Below are 18199 nucleotides of genomic sequence, written 5' to 3' on the forward strand. Positions count from 1 at the left end.
GGCCTCGCTGTGTGGTCCCAGGTGTGTCATGTACTTCCCAGGACACATGAGTAACAAACTCCCCGCCCCCGCCTCCCTGCCCCCGCTGTGTTTCCTGATGTTTGTTGCAGGGGGAAATGGTGAGAACCACGGGGACTGGTCCAGGCACAATGTGGTTGTTGACAGGCTGAGACCCTCACAACACAGGTTCACATTTGTCTGCTTGTTCACTTACCCCCAATCTGTGCAGGTCTCTGGGGCACTTAGGGAAGCCTATTCTGCTAAACTGCAGAGGGATATGTTTTTGTTTTTGTTTTTTAAGTAGCCTCAGCACCAAATGTGGAGCTGCAACTCGTGTCCCTGAGATGGAGAGTCGCATGCTCTACCAGCTGAGTCAATCTGCAAACTTCTCTTACCTTCCCCTTCAGCAACTTCAGCCCAGCTTATATAAAGCTCAAAAAGGTTTTACATCTGCTTTAACCCTTTGACTTTGTGGCGCTCCCATCATAAAACACACTTTGACACCAGACTGACCAAGTGTGTCTGTACTAGGACCTCATGTGACACCGAAGTTTGTATGAATTTAAGGTAAGGAAGCGGTTTCCATTTGAGAAATGAAGAAAAAGTTATTTGCATACTAGCAAATCCGCAGCTTGGCATTTTCTGAGGACCTAGGCACAGCCTTGGAGACATTTGTCCTGGCAGACGTAGCCAGAAGGTGGCCACCAACATCGGAAATGGCATAGCTACCAGCCCGAAAGACAAAGGCCATGTAGGAAAGTAGCCACATTCACATTTTGAGAACACCAGCAAGACCTGATTATTTTACTTCCTTTTTCTAATTCTGTGGGGCTTATCTGAGTACTACTCTCTGGCCGTCCTTCACAGATGGGAGAGAAGCCTGGCTTCTGGTAAGATGGGTTTTCCCTGCCATCGGCCAGACCAGGTCCCTGTGCTTCTGTGGCTGCTGCTGCTGATCCTGGGTGAGTAGGGGTCAGACTGGGACAGGGGCCCAAGTTCCTAATGTCAGCAGGTGGAGGGAAAGCCAAGGGGCTTCTATCTCTGCTATAGAAGGGCTTCAGATACATAGCAAGAGGTGGAAAATGAGCAGAGCTGGGTTTCCAGGAAAACCAAAAGCCTCCAGAGACCTGGCCATCCTTTGTGGCACCTTGGCTTCCTGCCCGTTTCCTTTCTCACCTCATAGGAAGCTTGGATTTTTCTCTCTGCGAAACCACACCTCTAAATGCCCAGAAAAACAATTACTGCCCACACGGGCAAGGGGAGGAAGGTCTGCAGAGCAACGTGGCTCCTTCCTGACATTTTAAGCCAACATTTAACCAGAGACTGAAAAAGTAGGGGGAGGGATGTCCCGGTGGCTCAGTCGTTAAGCTTTTGCCTTTGGCTCAGGTCTTGATCCCAAGGTCCTGGGGTCAAGCCAGCATCAGGCTTCCTGCTCAGCAGGGAGTCTGCTTCTCTCCCCTCTGTCTTTCCCCCTGCTTGTGCTCTCTCTTGTTCTCACTCTCAAATAAATAAATAAAATCTTTATTTAAAAAAAAAAGAAAGGAAGGAAAAGTAGGGGGAACAGTGCCCAAGAAGTGAGGAGGAAGGGGGAGATAAAGCATTTCTCCAAGCCCTTCTCTGCCTCTGCTCCACCCAGTTCAGGCCAGAGAAGAGAGCGAGAGGGAGCACGAGCTACTGCGTGCATAGCAAGGAGGCCAGGGGTGTGGATACGAGCCATTCACACTCATCACAGAAATCAGAGGCTGCATTTTTGTTTGGGGGCCATGGGAGGTATGGAATGTGCAGAAAGAAATGGGAGGGAAAGCCCAAGAAGGGACTGTGGCTGGGTTGCTGGGAGTTTCTCAGAGTCTAACCAAGGGTTGGAACAGTGTCACCCCATGCTAACCTTTAACCTTTGGCTCTCTCACAGCTCCCGGACGAGAGCAATCAGGTCAGTCTTCCTTTCCCTCTCCCTCCTGCTCTCTGGGCATTGGTTCTCCCAGCCAGCATGCCTCTCCCTGTAAATGGGGGCTGAGGTTGTGCCAGAATGAGTGGTGCTGCCACTCTGGGGTCACACCTGTCACCATGGCCAGTGAGCAGAGCCTCCTGTGATCTCTGCAGCCTTCAGTCCTTTCCCCATCAGTGCAGGGCAAGGAAGCATTTGCAGAGGCAGGAGGCTAATGTCCAGAACCTTCCATACCTTCCATCTGTCTCCTTTTTTCCCTAAGGACCAACCCCCACACCCGTATGTTCAAGCTAGAGCCGCCATCAAAGGACAGAAAAGCAGCTCCTATTCACAGAGGAAGTGCTGCGCCCAAATCTTTATACACTCCGAAGGGAGCTCATGCTGCTGTTCTGCTTCAATTTCTGGTCCCATTTGTCATTTGCAATTTTGTATACAAAGGGGATTTCTCAAGCAGCCCATGCCTCTCCATTAAAATTCTTTATGTCCCTTCATCTTTTATTGTGTCTGACTTAGAGTGTAGACAAAAGTTGCCTTCCCCATAGAATCTCAAGTTCAACAAAGTTTAAAAGTAATGAAAGCAGGAAAAAATATGTTGTCCATTACCTATGAGCAACCAAGTAGGAAGTGATTGTCCAGAGTCTAGAGACTACATCCCAGGCCCACCTGTACCTTGACAGGAATGCACAGGACAAGAACATTTCAGAATCAGCCACCTTCAGAGGCCCTCATAATGCATGCCCAGCTACACATCCCATCTCCCAAGCTTTTCGGAACCCACCTCAGGGACCTGAGACCTCTCCCTTATGGCACCCACCTGCCCACTTCTGGCCTATGCAAAGGGTGAGAAAGAGCAGGTTCTGCCCCAGGCATGTCCCCCAGTTGTATCTGTTCCTTTCCCGATGGGAATCAGCCCACCAGCAGTTTGGGACCTCCCCTGGATTCAGCCTACCTCCCATCCGCCTTCACCTGCCTGCACCTTTCTCTTTCCTGTTTAGGAACACCTCCAAAAGCTTTTCTTCTCCTTGAACCTCCATGGTCCAGAACCTTCAAGGGAGAAAAAGTGAATCTCACCTGCAAGGATGACCATTCTCGGGCCCAGAGATACGTATCTTGGTATTACAATAGAATTTCCTTGGGAAGGAGACCTGGAACAATCCAAATAGACAAGTCTGGATATTACATATGCAAAACCCCAAGATCTTCCTTCAGTGACCCTGTGCATGTGGAATTTTTATCTGGTGAGGAAAGAAAGGTGTGAGTCTCTGAAATCAGGCTGCTGGGCACATGTCTGAAGGCTGGGTGAACGCAGGAAACACAGACAGTGTTGTAAGCAGGCATGAGGATATTGGATGAATTGATCCTAGTTGGGAGAATGAGGAGATAGGGCTGTGGAGGACAGCACACTGTCCATCTCCTCCATCCAGAGACACATCAGTAACCCAGAAGCCACCAGGCAAGGAGGAACTTGGGTCTGACAGAAGATACGGTAGAAAATTCCTCTTTTCGTGACACATATGAGGAGGATCTCTTAGGTACATTTTCTGAAAATTAGTTCACTATCTAGGACAAGAGAGTATTAGTAGTGGGGCCACACGGAAATGGTGGTGGAGGACATTGCCCAGTGCGTGCAGGGCCATAGATCTTCCCTCAAGGGCAGAAGTGAGAGCTTGAAGAAAGAAACAGATGGAATATGTTTGTTCACTCTTTGCAGACTGGCTGATCCTCCAGGCTTCACACCCTGTTTTTGAAGGAGATGATGTAACTCTGAGATGCCAGGGGAAGGAAGAAGAAGATATTTATGAAAAGACTTACTACAAAAATAAAGAAGAAATGAGACAGTGGTCACAATATCAGTCAGAGGTCAGAATACATTCAGTCTCCAGGGACAACAGTGAATATTATTGTACTGCTTCTGGGGAAACTTTATGGAGCCCATGGATAGAAATTTCAAAACCTTTAAAGATCCAAGTTCAAGGTAATGGCTATACTCCTGTGGGTAATAGGTCTTGACAGAGAAACTGTGTGGGGATCAAAGAGGGGCCTTCATAAGAGGCCTCTTCTGAGCAGCCATGGGAAGGAGGTGAGAGGTGGTTCCATTTCCATGGGTCCCTACATTCTGACATTGTGCTGAGAACACAGGTGTCCCTCTCCAGGAGCTCGGAGTCTCACTGCCCTGGGAACTATTTTTGTGCTTCTCTCTAGAGCTATTTCCAAAACCTGTGCTGAGAGTCAGACCTTCCCAGCCCATCGAGGGGAACCCAGTGAACCTGAAATGTGAGACCTGGCTCCCTCCACCAAGGTCATACATTTGGCTTCAGTTCTGTTTCTTCAGAGAAGATAAGGTCCTGGAACCTGGTTGGAGCAACTCCTCAGAGCTCCAGATCCCCACCATGTGGAGTGAAGACTTAGGGTTCTACTGGTGCCAGGCAAAGACAGTGACTCCCAATATCATTAAAGAAAGCCTGCGATCCCAGATACATGTACAGAGTGAGTGTCTGTGGGGCAGAGGGAAGGGAGAGGAGAGCAGAGAATTACCTCTCTTGCTGCCTGAGATAGTGAACATGGCAGAGAGGAGCTACCAGCCATCCCACTATCCCTTTCTGTTAGCTTCAACATTGGCCTAACTTCCCTATAACATTCTCTTCCATTTAAGTTAGGTAATAATCGTTATTGATCACTTGCTGGGTGTCTAACCTGTGAGAGCCACAAAGACACACAGGGTACATTCTATAGTGGGTCAACGGTTAACAAGAAGCACCAATGACCACATGCAGTCAGTCTGTAGAGGCGCTTTGGGGTATCCATGTGTCAATCAAAAGTTGTTCCCAAATAATCAGAAAAGAGGAAGATAAACACAAACTGAAATAGAGAAGAAGGTGGGGAGGTGGTGCTGAAACTGGAGGAGGCTTGGGGGATGGAGAGGGGTTTGGGTTCTGAATCAAGTCACTTCAGGATACAAGGAGCCTTCCCTATTCTCTTTCTTTATGGTCCTTTGATGCATCAGAGGTGGCTTAGAGATAAAGGTCCATAAAATTTGACTGTGGTCAACGTTAGGTTTAAAAGAAGATAGACCTGGTGCCCACGTTACCCGAGGACAGAAACTGTTGTGTGTGGGGACAGGTAATATTCCCTTCATAATAATGTACAATTCCCTATTACCCACTTTGGACCCCTGCCTACTGAACCTGTTGCTATTGGCTTATTCGTAACAACACCAGCCTTCTCCTTGGCTCTGTAGCACCTGCCTTTGAGACCTTCTCAAATTCTCCTCTGTCCCCCCAGGGATCCCTGTGTCTGATGTGAATCTAGAGATCCAGCCCCCTGAGGGCCAGCTGATTGAAGGAGGAGATATGGTCCTTATCTGCTCAGTAGCCAAGGGTACAGGGACTATCGCATTTTCCTGGCACCGGGAGGGCACGGAGAGAAGTTTGGGCAGGAAGATGATACGTGCCATGTCAGCAGAGTTGCGGATAGCCGCAGTGAGGGAGCAGGACGCTGGGAGGTACTACTGCTCAGCCGACAATATCCAAGGCCCCATCCTCACTAAACGGATCAGAGTCACACCAAGAAGTAAGTTCCTCGCTTTTTCACTCAACCTTGTTCCCAAGCCAGGGTTTAGTTTCTTTGTCAGCCAGAAGGATCTTCTGAAGAAGACAAGAAAAAGAGGTGTGAAAATTTAAATGCCAACCAAGGAATGGCAAAGATGGAAGGTAAGGTGAGACCCTCTCTGACAGCTCCTATCTCACTCAGTTCCAGCATCCCACCCAATCCTCACTGTCAAGACACCCAGAGCCCTGGCCGTGGTGGGGGACATGGTGGAGCTTCGCTGTGAGGCCCAGAGGGGCTCTCCCCCAATCCTGTACCGGTATTACCATGAGGATGTCATCCTGGGGACCAACTCGGCCCCCTCGGGAGGAGGAGCCTCCTTCAACCTCTGTCTGACAGCAGAACATGCTGGAAACTATGCCTGTGAAGCTGACAACAACCTGGGGGCCCAGCGCAGCGAGGCGGTGATGCTCAGCGTCACAGGTAGGGCTTGTCTTGATCCCAAGTCTATATTCCTACTACTAAATTATGCTGGATGTTTCCTTTATTATCTGGTATACATTTTCAACTAAAACTGCCAATGAACTATGTTTCCTCCTTCAGTTCCAGTGTCTCGCCCTGTCCTCACCCTCAACCCTGCCGGGCCCCAGGCTGTGGTGGGAGATTTGTTAGAACTTCACTGTGAGGTTCAGAGAGGCTCTCCCCCGATCTTATACTGGTTTTATCATGAAGATATCATCCTGGGGAACACGTCGGCCCCCTCTGGAGGAGGAGCATCTTTTAACCTCTCTCTGACCACAGAACATTCTGGAAACTACTCCTGTGGGGCTGACAATGGCCTGGGGGTCCAGAGAAGTTACATGGTGACACTCAACTTCACAGGTGTGTTGGAGGTACCTGAGTTTCAGATTACAGTTAAGGTCAATAAAATATTTTTCCTACAGACTGTACAAATTCTACCATCAAAGAGTTTTTGAACATGCACACAAAGGCTTGGGGCTTCCAGAGATTGTGTTGATTTCATGGAGGAAGGAAAGGGAATAGATTTCAATCTTAGATGCTGACAACCATGGGCCATTATTTTGAAAATTACCAATTATAGTGGAGATAATTCAAATGGAGGAATCAGAACCTGGAAGAAAACTGTCCTGATAGATCTCTATTCCCCACCTACATGTTGTCTAGGTCAAAAACACTTGCCACCAGAACTCAAATACAGGTCTTCCCATTTAGGGCTTTCCACAAGCAAAGTAATCCATATCACTGTGGGCGTCATTGGGTGCCTGCTAAGTGTGCCTGGCCTTGCTGCTACTGCTTATTTGGTGAGTTACTTCAGGACCCAAAGGAAAGCAGGTGGGTGTCTACGTGTTACCCTCTGATGTTTTGACTTTTGCCATTGCTATCAAAATTTGGACTTGTGTAGTGCGTTCTCTTAAGATGTTCTTTCTCGGGCGCCTGGGTGGCTCAGTGGGTTAAGCCGCTGCCTTCGGCTCAGGTCATGATCTCAAGCTCCTGGGATCAAGTCCCGCATCGGGCTCTCTGCTCAGCAGGGAACCTGCTTCCCTCTCTCTCTCTCTATCTCTCTCTCTGGTTGCCTCTCTGTCTACTTGTGTTCTCCCTCTGTCAAATAAATAAATAAAATCTTTAAAAAAAAAAAAAGATGATCTTTCTCTTCCAAATAGTAAACCCTCAGTTCTACTCACTGGCACTCTGTAGGCAACAGTGACAAAAAGGCAGAATACATTTCTCAATGAAGTTGTCACTCCTGTGTTTAATTTGAGATTTAAACCAGGTAGCAGAGTTTTGCTTCCAATTAAAAATTAGAAAGGTGATTATTTGCCATTCTACCCCCTGTTCAAAGCTTACTGAGAACAAAAGAAATAATATTAAAAAGTCTTTCATTTGTAACAACAAAAGATAAGTAATAGCCATGGTACAAACCATACATTCTGAAATATATTTGAGTGCCAGTCAAATATTGTGAAATTTGGAAAATTAATATGGATGCTGAGAATGAAATGAAATGGACTCTGAAAAACAATCAGAGGGTTTTGAAGGGGCGGGGGGCTGGGAGGTTGGGGGAGCCTGGTGGTGGGCATTATGGAGGGCATGTATTGCATGGAGCACTGGGTGTGGTGCATAAACAATGAATTTTGTTACACTGAAAAGAAATTTAAAAAATAGAAATTAAAATTTCAGTTTTTTATCATTGCAAGTATATAGAAATACAATTTATTTTTTATGCTGATCTTATATCTTACAACCTTGCTATGTACATATTTATTAGTTCCAGTCTCTCTTTTATAGATTCCATCAGATTTTTTACATAGGTGATTCTGTCATCTGCAAATAAAGATAATCCCGCTCCTTCCTTTCCCATCTGAGTTACTTTTATTTCTTTTTCTTGCCTTAATGCACTGGCTAGAACCTCCTGTACAATGCTGAATAGAAGTAGTGAGAGCAGATATAGCATATCAGCATAGCAGGTCTTGTTTCTGATATTAGGGGAAAGTATTTGTCTCTCATCATTTAATATGGTAATGTTAGCTTTGGATTTTTTGGTAGATGCTCTCTATTAGGCCAAGGAAGTCCCTACTATTTGTAATTTGCTGAGGATTTTTATAAGGAAAATATCAACTGCTTTTTCTACATTGATTGAGATGATCATATGATTCTCTTTTCTAGTCGATTGATACGGATTTTGAATATTGAATGTCAAAACAACCTTGCATTTTTGAGGTCAACTTCACTGGTCATGACTGTTGAATTCAATGTGGTAAAATTTTGTTAAGAATGTTTACAGCTACATTCATGAGGGATACTGCTTGGTAGCTTTATTTTCTTATCATATCTTTATCAGACTTGATGTCAAGGTAACACCTATTTAGTCACCACTTCTAGTATTTGTCATTCCTTTTTGTGTCTCCATATTTCTATATGGTATCATTTTCTTTCTGCCTAAAGTACGTTTCACATTTCTCAGAGTATGGGTCTGCTGGTGAGCTTGACTGGTCGTGTTGCTAAAGTCTATTATATCTGTAACGATTTTCTACTTGATCTATCAACTATTGAAAGAGGGGTATTGATATCGCCAATGCTAACTATGGATTTATCCATCTCTTCTTACAATTCCATCAAGTTTTGCCTTGGGTATTTTGAAGCTCTTTTACTAGATGCATAAATGTTTGTAATTGTGTTTTTGGTAAAATGATCAGCTTATCCTTGTGAAATTATATTTTTATCCCTGTTAGTGTCATTTACTCTGAAGTAGTCTTTGATATTAATGTATTAATAAAGTACTGTTAACATGGCATTCTTTTTAAAAAATATTTTATTTATTTATTTGAGAGAGAGGGTGAGAGAGATAGCATGAGAGGCGGGAGGGTCAGAGGGAGAAGCAGACTCCCCACTGAGTTAGGAGACTGATGAGGACTCGATTCTGGGACTCCAGGATTGTGATCTGAACTGAAGGCAGATGCTTAACCGATGGAGCAACCCAGGTGCCCCTAACACGATATTTCTTTATCCATCTTTTCACTTGTAACCTATATAGGCCCTTATATTTAAGGCATTTTTTATAAATGCATAGCATATAATTAATTGTTGCTTTTTATCCAATATGACAGTCTCTTTTAACTAAGGTATTTAGATCATTTATATTAATGTGATGATAAGATTAAAGTCTATTATTTTGCTATTTATTTTCTATTTGTTCCATCTGTTCTTTGTTTACCTTTTCCCTTTTTTTTTAACCTTCTTTTAGACCAACTGAGTATTTTTCATGATTCCATTTTTCCCTCTGTTGGCATACTAGGTATACAATTCTTTGTTTTGTTTACTTCACTGGTTGCTTTAGCATTTCTAGTATAGATAGCTAAATTACCACAGTGTATCTTCAGGTGCATTCAGTCACTTCACATATAGTGTAAGAATATTACTGGGGCGCCTGGGTGGCTCAGTGGAGTAAAGACTCTGCCTTCGGCTCAGGTCATGATCTCAGGATCCTGGGATGGAGCCCCGCATCGGGGTCTCTGCTCAGCAGGGAGCCTGCTTCCCCCTCTCTCTCTGCCTGCCTCTCTGCCTACTTGTGATCTCTCTCTGTGTCAAATAAACAAATAAAATCTTTTAAAAAAAAAAAGAAGAATATTACTATTATAGGGCGTCTGGGTGGCTCGGTCAGTTAAGCATCCAGCTCTTGATTTTGGCTCAAGCCACGATCTCAGGGTCGTGGGATGAAGCCTCCCATTGGGCTCCACACTGAGCGGCAGAGTCTGCATAAGATTCTTTCTCCCTCTCCCTCCCACTCTCCTCCCACTCGCTTTCTCTCTAAATGAGTAAATAAATAAAGAAATAAGTGAAATATTTTAAAAAAGGATATTCCACTCTGCACTCCATTTCTTCCCTCCTAGCTGCAGTGCTATTACTGTTCTATACAGTCACTTACCTGTTAGTTATTAAGTATAGTTTAAGAGACTTAAGTATAATTTAAGAATTTCACATGCTTACTTAAGTAGTTACTGCTTCTGATTTCCTTTATTTCTTTTTGTATCTTCAAATTCCACCTGGTATTACTTTCTTCCTGCCCCAAAGACTTCTTTTAACATTTCTAATAGATGGGTCTGCTGATGATGAATTATTTCAGGTTTTATATAGTCTGTAAAAGTCTCTGTTTTGCATTCATTGTGAAAGATGCCTTTGCTGTTATAGGATTATAGGTAGAAATTTTTTCTTCTTTACATATTTTAAAGATACTGCTTTACTATCTTCTTGTGTGCATTGCTTCTGACAAGAAATACACTATCATCCTTTGTTCTTCTGTGACTGTGTTTTTTTCCTCTCTAAATGTTTTTCATGGATCAGGGATTTTTGAACTAATGGACTTTTTAATTCAGTGTCTTGGGTGCCTGTAAGGTTTCACTACTTTATATTTTGGAATTACTAAAACTTTTCTTTCTGTCCGTCTCACTTGGCATAACATGACACTTCCGTTTCTGTCAGGCCAAATGCTTTTGTTCTTCCTTTCTTAGGGCTTATACTGAAAATCAAGCAAGCAAACAAAGAAATAAAAAGGATATTTGGATCCCAATTTAATGAAAAAACTTACATATTTTTTTTTCTTAATGATGCTGATCAAGCATTGTCTCCTTACTCTTTTGTTTTCAGGTCAATCAATGAGCCTCTCTCCTGTTTCTTTGCATGAAAAATGGCACCAACATCTTATGACTGATATTTTAAAGCTATTTAGTATTTTCTTAAATAACATTACATGTAAATTAAGTCTACATATCATTTTTTAAAATATATATGAAAGATATAAGAGCACTAAGCTTTATGGTACTCATCATAAAATGTATCACTCATTTAAAGCCTATTATATGCGATTTTGTAGTTTGTCTACTCCCAGTTATTCAATAACTACATCTCAGTTCAATTCAGTCAGTATTATTATCGCCATATTAGAGATGAAAAAAATGGAGTTATTTCGTAAGTTATCTTTCCGAACTCGTGTATCTATTAAGAGTCAGAGTTGGGGCTTACTTGGGGTTCTTCCTAGCCTTTGACTCCACATTCTTTCCACTGTACCTTTGTGACTTACAGAAGGCTGGTCACATCCCCTACTCTCAAAACGACTTTTCTGTTTCATCACCTGTATTTGTGTCACTTACTAATTAAAAACATACTAGAAGTGCAGACATTAAGACCCTGCCGTTGAAGTTAATAATGGTCAAAAAATAGATTGCTCAGCCATATAGCAACCGGCACAGGGAAGTCAAGATTAGCAACGATCATTTTATGTGATCCATGAGAACAGAAACCCAGGAGGTTCTGACCTCTTGATCTAGAGGAAGTCTTGTTTTAAACAGCAAGCTCAATAAGAAATTCTGACAGTCTAACAGTCAGAGGGTATCTGACTTCCTCATCTCACAATCTTGCCAACTTCCTTCTCATTATCCGTCAGCCTGCTCAGGGAGGAGCTCAGCCCTTTCCACTTTTTCTTTCTTTCCTTTTTTTTAAAATTATGTTATGTTAGTGACCATACAGTACATCATTAGTTTTTGATGTAGTGTTCCACGATTCCCTGTTTGTGTAGAACACCCAGTACTGCAAGCAACACGTGCCCTTCTTTATACCCATCACGGGACTAACACCCCCACCACCTTCCCCTCTAAAACCCTCAGTTTTGTTGCTACCCTGTGACCCAGCAATTGTACTGCTGGGTATTTACTCCATTTTTTTGAAAAGAGAATTCTGCTCCTTAAGGTTGAGTGTATCCAACCCATTACCAAAGAGAGTGGTAACTGTATTAACTCTGTGACTGAACTGCCGGGATGAAAATTCCAGTAATGTAATTTGCCAGATACTTGATATCTGGTAGGTAAATTAAACTCTCCAACCCCCAGTTTCTTTATGGTCATAACAATACTATTTACCATTTTTGTGGTATCCATGTGAACTCTTAGTCCCAGACCAGCCCATACCTCTTTACCTACAAATAGGTAATTGCCATCCAGTATGGTGATTTTAATACTGCAGGTTTCCATGTGTGTGTAGATAGGTCACTTCAGAGCTTGCTGGCCCCAGGGAAAGCCCTGGAGGAGGAAAGATCAGTTGGAATCAGGTGAAAGAGAAGGGGAGAAGGGGTGTGGAGAAAACAGTATGTACCCCACTGATTGGGTTTGCAAGGACCACAGGTACAGATATGTCCGAGCTTGTTATGGGAGCCCTATTTATTCACATGGTGTAGGAACTCTGTCTCTGGTCTCCATCTCCTGGGGCTGCGGCCAGGGCCGAGAAGAGGAAGAGGGGAAGCACTGGGCCCAGAGTGAAGTACTAAATTGTCTCTCTAGTGCTACTCGGCCACACCTCCTTAGAGTGCATGCTGCTTTTACTGTATGATTCTGGGCAACCATCATTCCAGACCCCACCTTCCTCATCAGTAATATGCCATTGGTGGGGTAGAGCCTGATGTTCTCTAAGATCTGCCATGGCTGAGACCTAAAATGAATCTGATTTCCCAGAAAGGGCATTCTGATGGGGAGCCCACTACCTACACAGCTCACTCATAATCACCGACCTTCTGTTTTTCAGGAGGACCTCCTGCCACCGGAACACCCAGGTGAGGTCTCATTTCGTATGCTGAGAAGATTGTAATGATCTATTCATACCCACAAGACAGGGCCACAGGGTTCTATGTACATTAAAAAATATTTAACTGAAAAAAAAATATTTAACTGGATTTCCTATTAACATTTTCAAATTCTTACAAAATCCAAAAATGTGATTCAGAAAGCCACTTCCAGCCATATCTATGAATAATACTCATTCAGACCTCTGCATACCCAGGACTCATGTCACTTGCTCTCCTTGTCAGTCTACTACTCCAGATGTGCCCTGGTGGAGAGCTGACTGCACCCACCCTAGTGGCGTCCTCTGTCACAGGGCTCCACCTCAGACCTCCCCCTCATTCCTCCACCACACACTCATTCGGGACATAATTATTAAATTCTGGCAATGTTCAATTCACAATATTGATTGCAGAAGGAAACAGAAGTGGGGGAAAAAAACACTCTTTTCCCGGAGATCCGCCAAGGTATCTTACAGGAAAGGTAAATGATTGTGATATGAGCTGGAATATTGAAAGTGACCTCTTAAAAAAGATGAAGGTCACGTTCCGTGAGGGTGCAAAAGTCTTTGTGTATCAGTGTTTAAACATTTAAGTGTTTGAGAACAATAAGAAGTTGGGCAGATCTAACTGCCCTTGAGACTCCGCACTTTGGCCCGCTGACTTTGCGTCAGTCGTCCCTCGCTGTCACACTGTCTTGGGCTGCACATCACGTCACACACACCTTCTGAGTTCTCTTGAGAGAGTCATGCAGACTCAGGGTAGGCAGCCATGATATTTTACAGAATATTTTATTTATTTATTATTTGAGAGAGAGAGAGAGAGAGCGTGAGTGAGCACGAGCAGGGAGAGGGCAGAGGGAGAAGGAGGGAATGATCCAAGAGAGAATCCCAAGCAGGTTCCACACTGAGCGTGGAGCCTGACACGGGGCTCGATTTCACGACCCTAAGATTATGACTTACACCAAAATCAAGAGTCTGACTCTTAACCAACTGAACCAGCCAGGCGTCCCCACAGCTGTGATATGTTTACAGGGACCACGCTAGGCTCCTCCTGGACACTGGTCTTCCTGAGACTCAGTGTGATCCACAAATCCTTCTTGCCCTGTGTCTCTCCCTGTCTGTCCCCGTTACAGTCCCAAGGAGCATCAGGGGCCTTCCTGGTCTGGACCCTGCTGCACAGACCCCCACAAGCCCCCCCACTCTGAGCCACCAGCCGTGATGGAGCTGCAGCCAGTGTACAGCAATGGTGAGACTTCCTAAGTAGCCCAGGGCCCCAGGGATGAACCAAGGTGGGAGGGGAAATTGAGCAACTGCCCAAGACTGAGTCACACTCAACTTGAAAATGACACTCCTGGCACCGTGTCTGAGACAGAAGATGAACTGAGTAGCTGAGAAGAGTCTAGAACGTGGGCTCTTGGCTGGAGCGAGCTATAACCTCTCTCACAGTGAATCCTGGAGATGACAACCTGGTGTATTCCCAGATCTGGAGCAGCCAGCAAACAAGCGGAAACCCAGGTGAGAGCCCTTCCTGACCAGGGCAGGTGAGGCAGCCCTGCATGAGAGGATCCACGAGAGGCCTCGGATCAGGCCTCTCAAGTATGAGTGGGCCGCGGAAGGAAGGCATCATCTGCTCCCACACTGCTACCATATAGACATGTCCCTTCCCTTGGACCCTTGTGCACTGCCACTGGACCTCACAAACTCTCTGAGGACAGACACTTGTGTTTCCAAGAACTTACCAGTAGCACCCAGTGCGGTGCTTAGGAAACTATGGGTCTCTTCAAATATCGTTTTCAAAGAATGCATGACTGCTCATTGCTAGTGTCAGCCTCGCATAACCTAATGTGTAGATAATCATAATTCTCCCAAATGGTCTGGTTTCTAATCTCATCCTCCTCTGGCCCCCAGACACGGTTTCCAGCACGATCCCTCTGAGAGGCCCTGCCTATCACACCCTGGCCTGGATTCACGGCCTCAGTGACCCTTCCTTCCAAAGCTGGACCCTCGCTTCCTCCTGCTCTTCGGCCCCTCCCAGAGCTCTGGCCTTGCTCCAACCAAGATGACCCTCCCCATCTTCCTGCTCACACTGGGCTGTTACATGCTCTTGTGATCATGTGTCTCATCTGCCTGAAACGCCCTTCCCCCACCTAGTTTACCCAGTGACCCCTGCTCACATGTCAAGGCATAGTTCAGGTGCCTCCATGAAACTTCCCCCCAGCCCTCCCTGTGTCCAAGCCTGGGAGGATGGGTTAGCCTTTTGGCAACAGCAGTTCATTATGTATTTCCCTCTGATGCCCATCCTACTTGTGGCATGCATCTGCACGTCCATTGTTCCTCTTAAAAATTATAGGCTCCTTGGGTACACGGACTGAGTTTGTTTGTTGTTTCTCTGTCCTTGTAGCTTAATAGAAGGTCATTGTTTACTGAGTACTTACTAATAAATGAATGAAAGAGATCCAGAGGACCCTTGGAAAGAGAAGAAACACACACGCTGAATTTTCTTACTGTTTCACTGCAGATCTTCGCTGGGAATTTGCTGTATGGCCTTAGAATGCCAACCCCCTCTCCAGCCTCCTCCACTTTCCCTGCATGAAGCAAAGCCTGTGTTCCACTTTCTCCCAGTCAGTGTACCCACAGAGGCCCTGAACGGGGGCGGGATGGGAGCAGGGGGACCGCTTGGCTGGGGCGATGAGCAGTGGAGAGAGAAGGAAATCATCAGGAGAGTCACTCTGGGCATTTGGTGGGCAGGGGAAAGGCTTTCAGTGTGTCGGGGCAGAAGAACCCCACAGAGCAAACCATTAAGAGCCCAGTTGCGGAAGGGAGATTTTAAAATGCATTGTGAGTGGGTTGTAAGTTGGAATATGTCACCCACAGACTAATGCTGTCTTCCCTCCTCCCATCCAACAGCACGTTCACCAAGGACACATCAGAAGGATGAGGTGGGTCACGCTTTCCGCCTCTCTCTCGCAGAGCTCTCCTCCCCTCACCTGTGCTTAGGTGCTCACTGTTTGTGGGATTTCCATCAGGAACCTGCAGTCATCTATTCGGAGCTGAAAAAGGCACAACCAGAAGACACTGCAGGGCAGGCCCATGAAGATCCTGCAGAAAACTATGAGAATCTCCCATGTGCACCATCAGCTCTGGACCGCTAGACCCCTACCCAGATGGGCCCTCAAAGACCCTGGGAGCACCTGATGCCTTCCCCCTGTTCTCCATAAGCATGCTTCTCCTTCCACCCAGCAGGCTGCGTGAAGGTCTGCCCCCACCCCACCCCGCGCCTGAGTCTGCATGTTCTTTGGGAACAGAATGGGCAGCATTTCAGTAAACACCACATTTCTACACAGTAGAGACACATGAAAGCAGGGCAGGTGGGCCTTCCCCTCCCACGCCCGTGGAACAAGAAGGAAGGACAAGTGGTCTAGCCAGGATCACAAGAGTGCTGTCATGACCATGTGCTCTGAGTGCCGAAAGCTTTGACCGCGCCATTTCTGCATGAACAATTGAAACACTGTGTTTCCTCTTTTAGATGGACAGGTGGTAAGTGACTGGTGATGATGATACTAATGAAGAGGATGAATACAGATACAGGACACACACCAATCTGCTCAGAATTGGGGGCCTTCACGAGTCTTCCTCTCCCCCAGGATCAAACTCCCTCATACCTGGGGCAGTCAAGCTCCACGGTTTGGTTATTCAGCACCCACTATTTGGAGGCTCCAGGGATCAGCACCAACCCTGGAGGCCCAGGAGAGCCGGTGACTCTCAGGACTCAGATGGCAAAGCCTCGTGTCTCCGGGAGCCCACGTGGCCCCAGCCAGCAGAGGAGGGAGCAACGCAGGCAGTCAGTGGGCCCACGGGACAGACCCCTCCCTTTGCCCACCGACTCCCAAATAATTCAAGAGCTGAGTGTCCACCACGGGAGAAAGCATTTTAAAGCATACCATCTGTTCCTAGGTCTCCAGAAAAGTGGTAGAGTTGCTTGGAGTGGCTTTTATTCACGTGAATAAGGGATTTGTCACCTGGGGTGAGACTGAACTTGCAATTGCTGTAAAAACGATAGGCCGTTGCCAGCTGGTGCGTTCACTGAGGACCGGTGTACTTCGGCTGATACACGCCATGGACGACGCTGATTTTACACCTGCCCTGTTTAGGACTTCAAGTAAATAACACAGCAAGGCTTTGCAAACCTTTGGAATAGCAAGATAAAAAGAACAAAGTGTGTTTCAAAGATTATTCCTTTCCCCGTGGGTGTCAGAATCCTGGGTAAGGGGAAGTGTAACATACAGCAAAGCTTAATCCAATTTGAGGTTTTAATCTTAGCCTCATGAATTTGGCTGGCAAACTAATTGGCTGAGGGGGATGGGGGAGTGTTATCCTTCCTAAAGAGGCAATATATATTTTTGTTATGAAAGAGTGACTTCTATGTCTTGTTTCCATATTAACAGGTACAAAATGCTCTCCAGAATGTACGCCTGGCCTTTAGAGACAGCAAAAAATCCAGGTGTAATCTGTGTCTATGCTTAAATTTGGCCCCAAATGCCTCCCAACTTTGAGTTCCAGGAAGAATAGAGCCATATAGGGGGGAGAGGGACATGCCACAAGGTCCCAGCTGTGGGAAACCCATCTGAAAGAGTGGTGACAAAAGGCAAAGTCCCCAAGGGAGAGAGGCGGCATCAAGGCAGCATCCCGGGGCCAGTGAGAGTCATTCTGCAGGAGGGCTCGTCAGACACCAGGACGGCAGCCTCTCACGTGGGCAAGATCCATGATGCCAGCGAAAGATGGGGACAGCAAGGGGCTCTCTGGTGCTCAGAACAGTTCTGATGGGGTGCAGACCCTCTTCCCAGAACTCCATATCCAGGTCCTCAAACTGAGGGCAAACAGCACCCATCAGCAGCAAGGGAGAGGCTAAGGAAGAATTGGGAAAATATCCAAGAGGACGTCATGTTTCCAGCTAGTCAGGAAGGTAACATTTAAGACCTCAAGATTTAAGACATAATGATAATTTCTTTACATTATATTTATTTATTTATTTACAAATGTCTGGAAGAACAATTTAAACACAATAAATCGCATATATCTGAAGTATACCATTTCATGTTTTGGCAGATAAGAAACCAAGAAAATAAGAAACCACCACAATCAAGATCCCAAACATCTCCATCACTCCCCAGTGTTCTCCTGCCCTGAGGAACACATTTTTCCCTCCACACTATCTCCTGCCATCACCAGATGCTTTCTGTCACTATAGATTAGGGTGTATTTTCTAAAGTTTTATGTAAATAGCACCATACAGTGTATACTCTTTTGTGCCTGGCATCACTCACTAAGCAGAAGAATCTGAGACTCATTCACATTGTTTCAAACAGCAACAGCATAGTCATTTCTATTGCTAAATAATATTCCATAGGATGTGATACATTTTTATTATCCATCTCTCTGTAAATGGATATTTATATTGTTTCATTTATCATTATTTGAAATAAAGCTACTATGAAAATTTACATACAAGTGTTTGTGTGGACATGTTTCCATGGCTCCTTTGTAAATAGCTGGGAGTAGAATTGCTGACTCACATGGTAGATT

The 18199-nt window shown here is 45.3% G+C and overlaps 1 protein-coding gene across 3 annotated transcripts; it reads left to right on the top strand.

The window, feature by feature from the left end:
- The first annotated feature begins 541 nt into the window (after window positions 1-541).
- Window positions 542-16837, top strand: FCRL3 (Fc receptor like 3). Of its 3 annotated transcripts, XM_047703951.1 has the most exons (15): window positions 542-567; window positions 868-962; window positions 1910-1930; window positions 2941-3183; window positions 3657-3920; window positions 4148-4432; window positions 5228-5515; window positions 5696-5974; window positions 6095-6373; window positions 6725-6844; window positions 12581-12608; window positions 13750-13862; window positions 14063-14131; window positions 15524-15555; window positions 15643-16837. In XM_047703951.1, exons 1-15 carry the CDS (start codon window positions 557-559, stop codon window positions 15766-15768), a joined length of 2253 nt encoding a protein of 750 aa, XP_047559907.1. In that variant the 5' UTR covers window positions 542-556; the 3' UTR covers window positions 15769-16837. The 3 variants fall into 3 exon arrangements, with proteins under 3 accessions (XP_047559907.1, XP_047559908.1, XP_047559909.1); XM_047703952.1 differs by lacking the exons at window positions 14063-14131; window positions 15524-15555; window positions 15643-16837 and adding an exon at window positions 13989-14048; XM_047703953.1 differs by lacking the exons at window positions 12581-12608; window positions 13750-13862; window positions 14063-14131; window positions 15524-15555; window positions 15643-16837 and adding an exon at window positions 8177-8818.
- The last annotated feature ends 1362 nt before the right edge of the window (window positions 16838-18199 follow it).

The sequence above is a fragment of the Lutra lutra genome, chromosome 15, assembly GCF_902655055.1.
Source record: "Lutra lutra chromosome 15, mLutLut1.2, whole genome shotgun sequence".
In the NCBI taxonomy this organism is placed as follows: domain Eukaryota; kingdom Metazoa; phylum Chordata; class Mammalia; order Carnivora; family Mustelidae; genus Lutra; species Lutra lutra.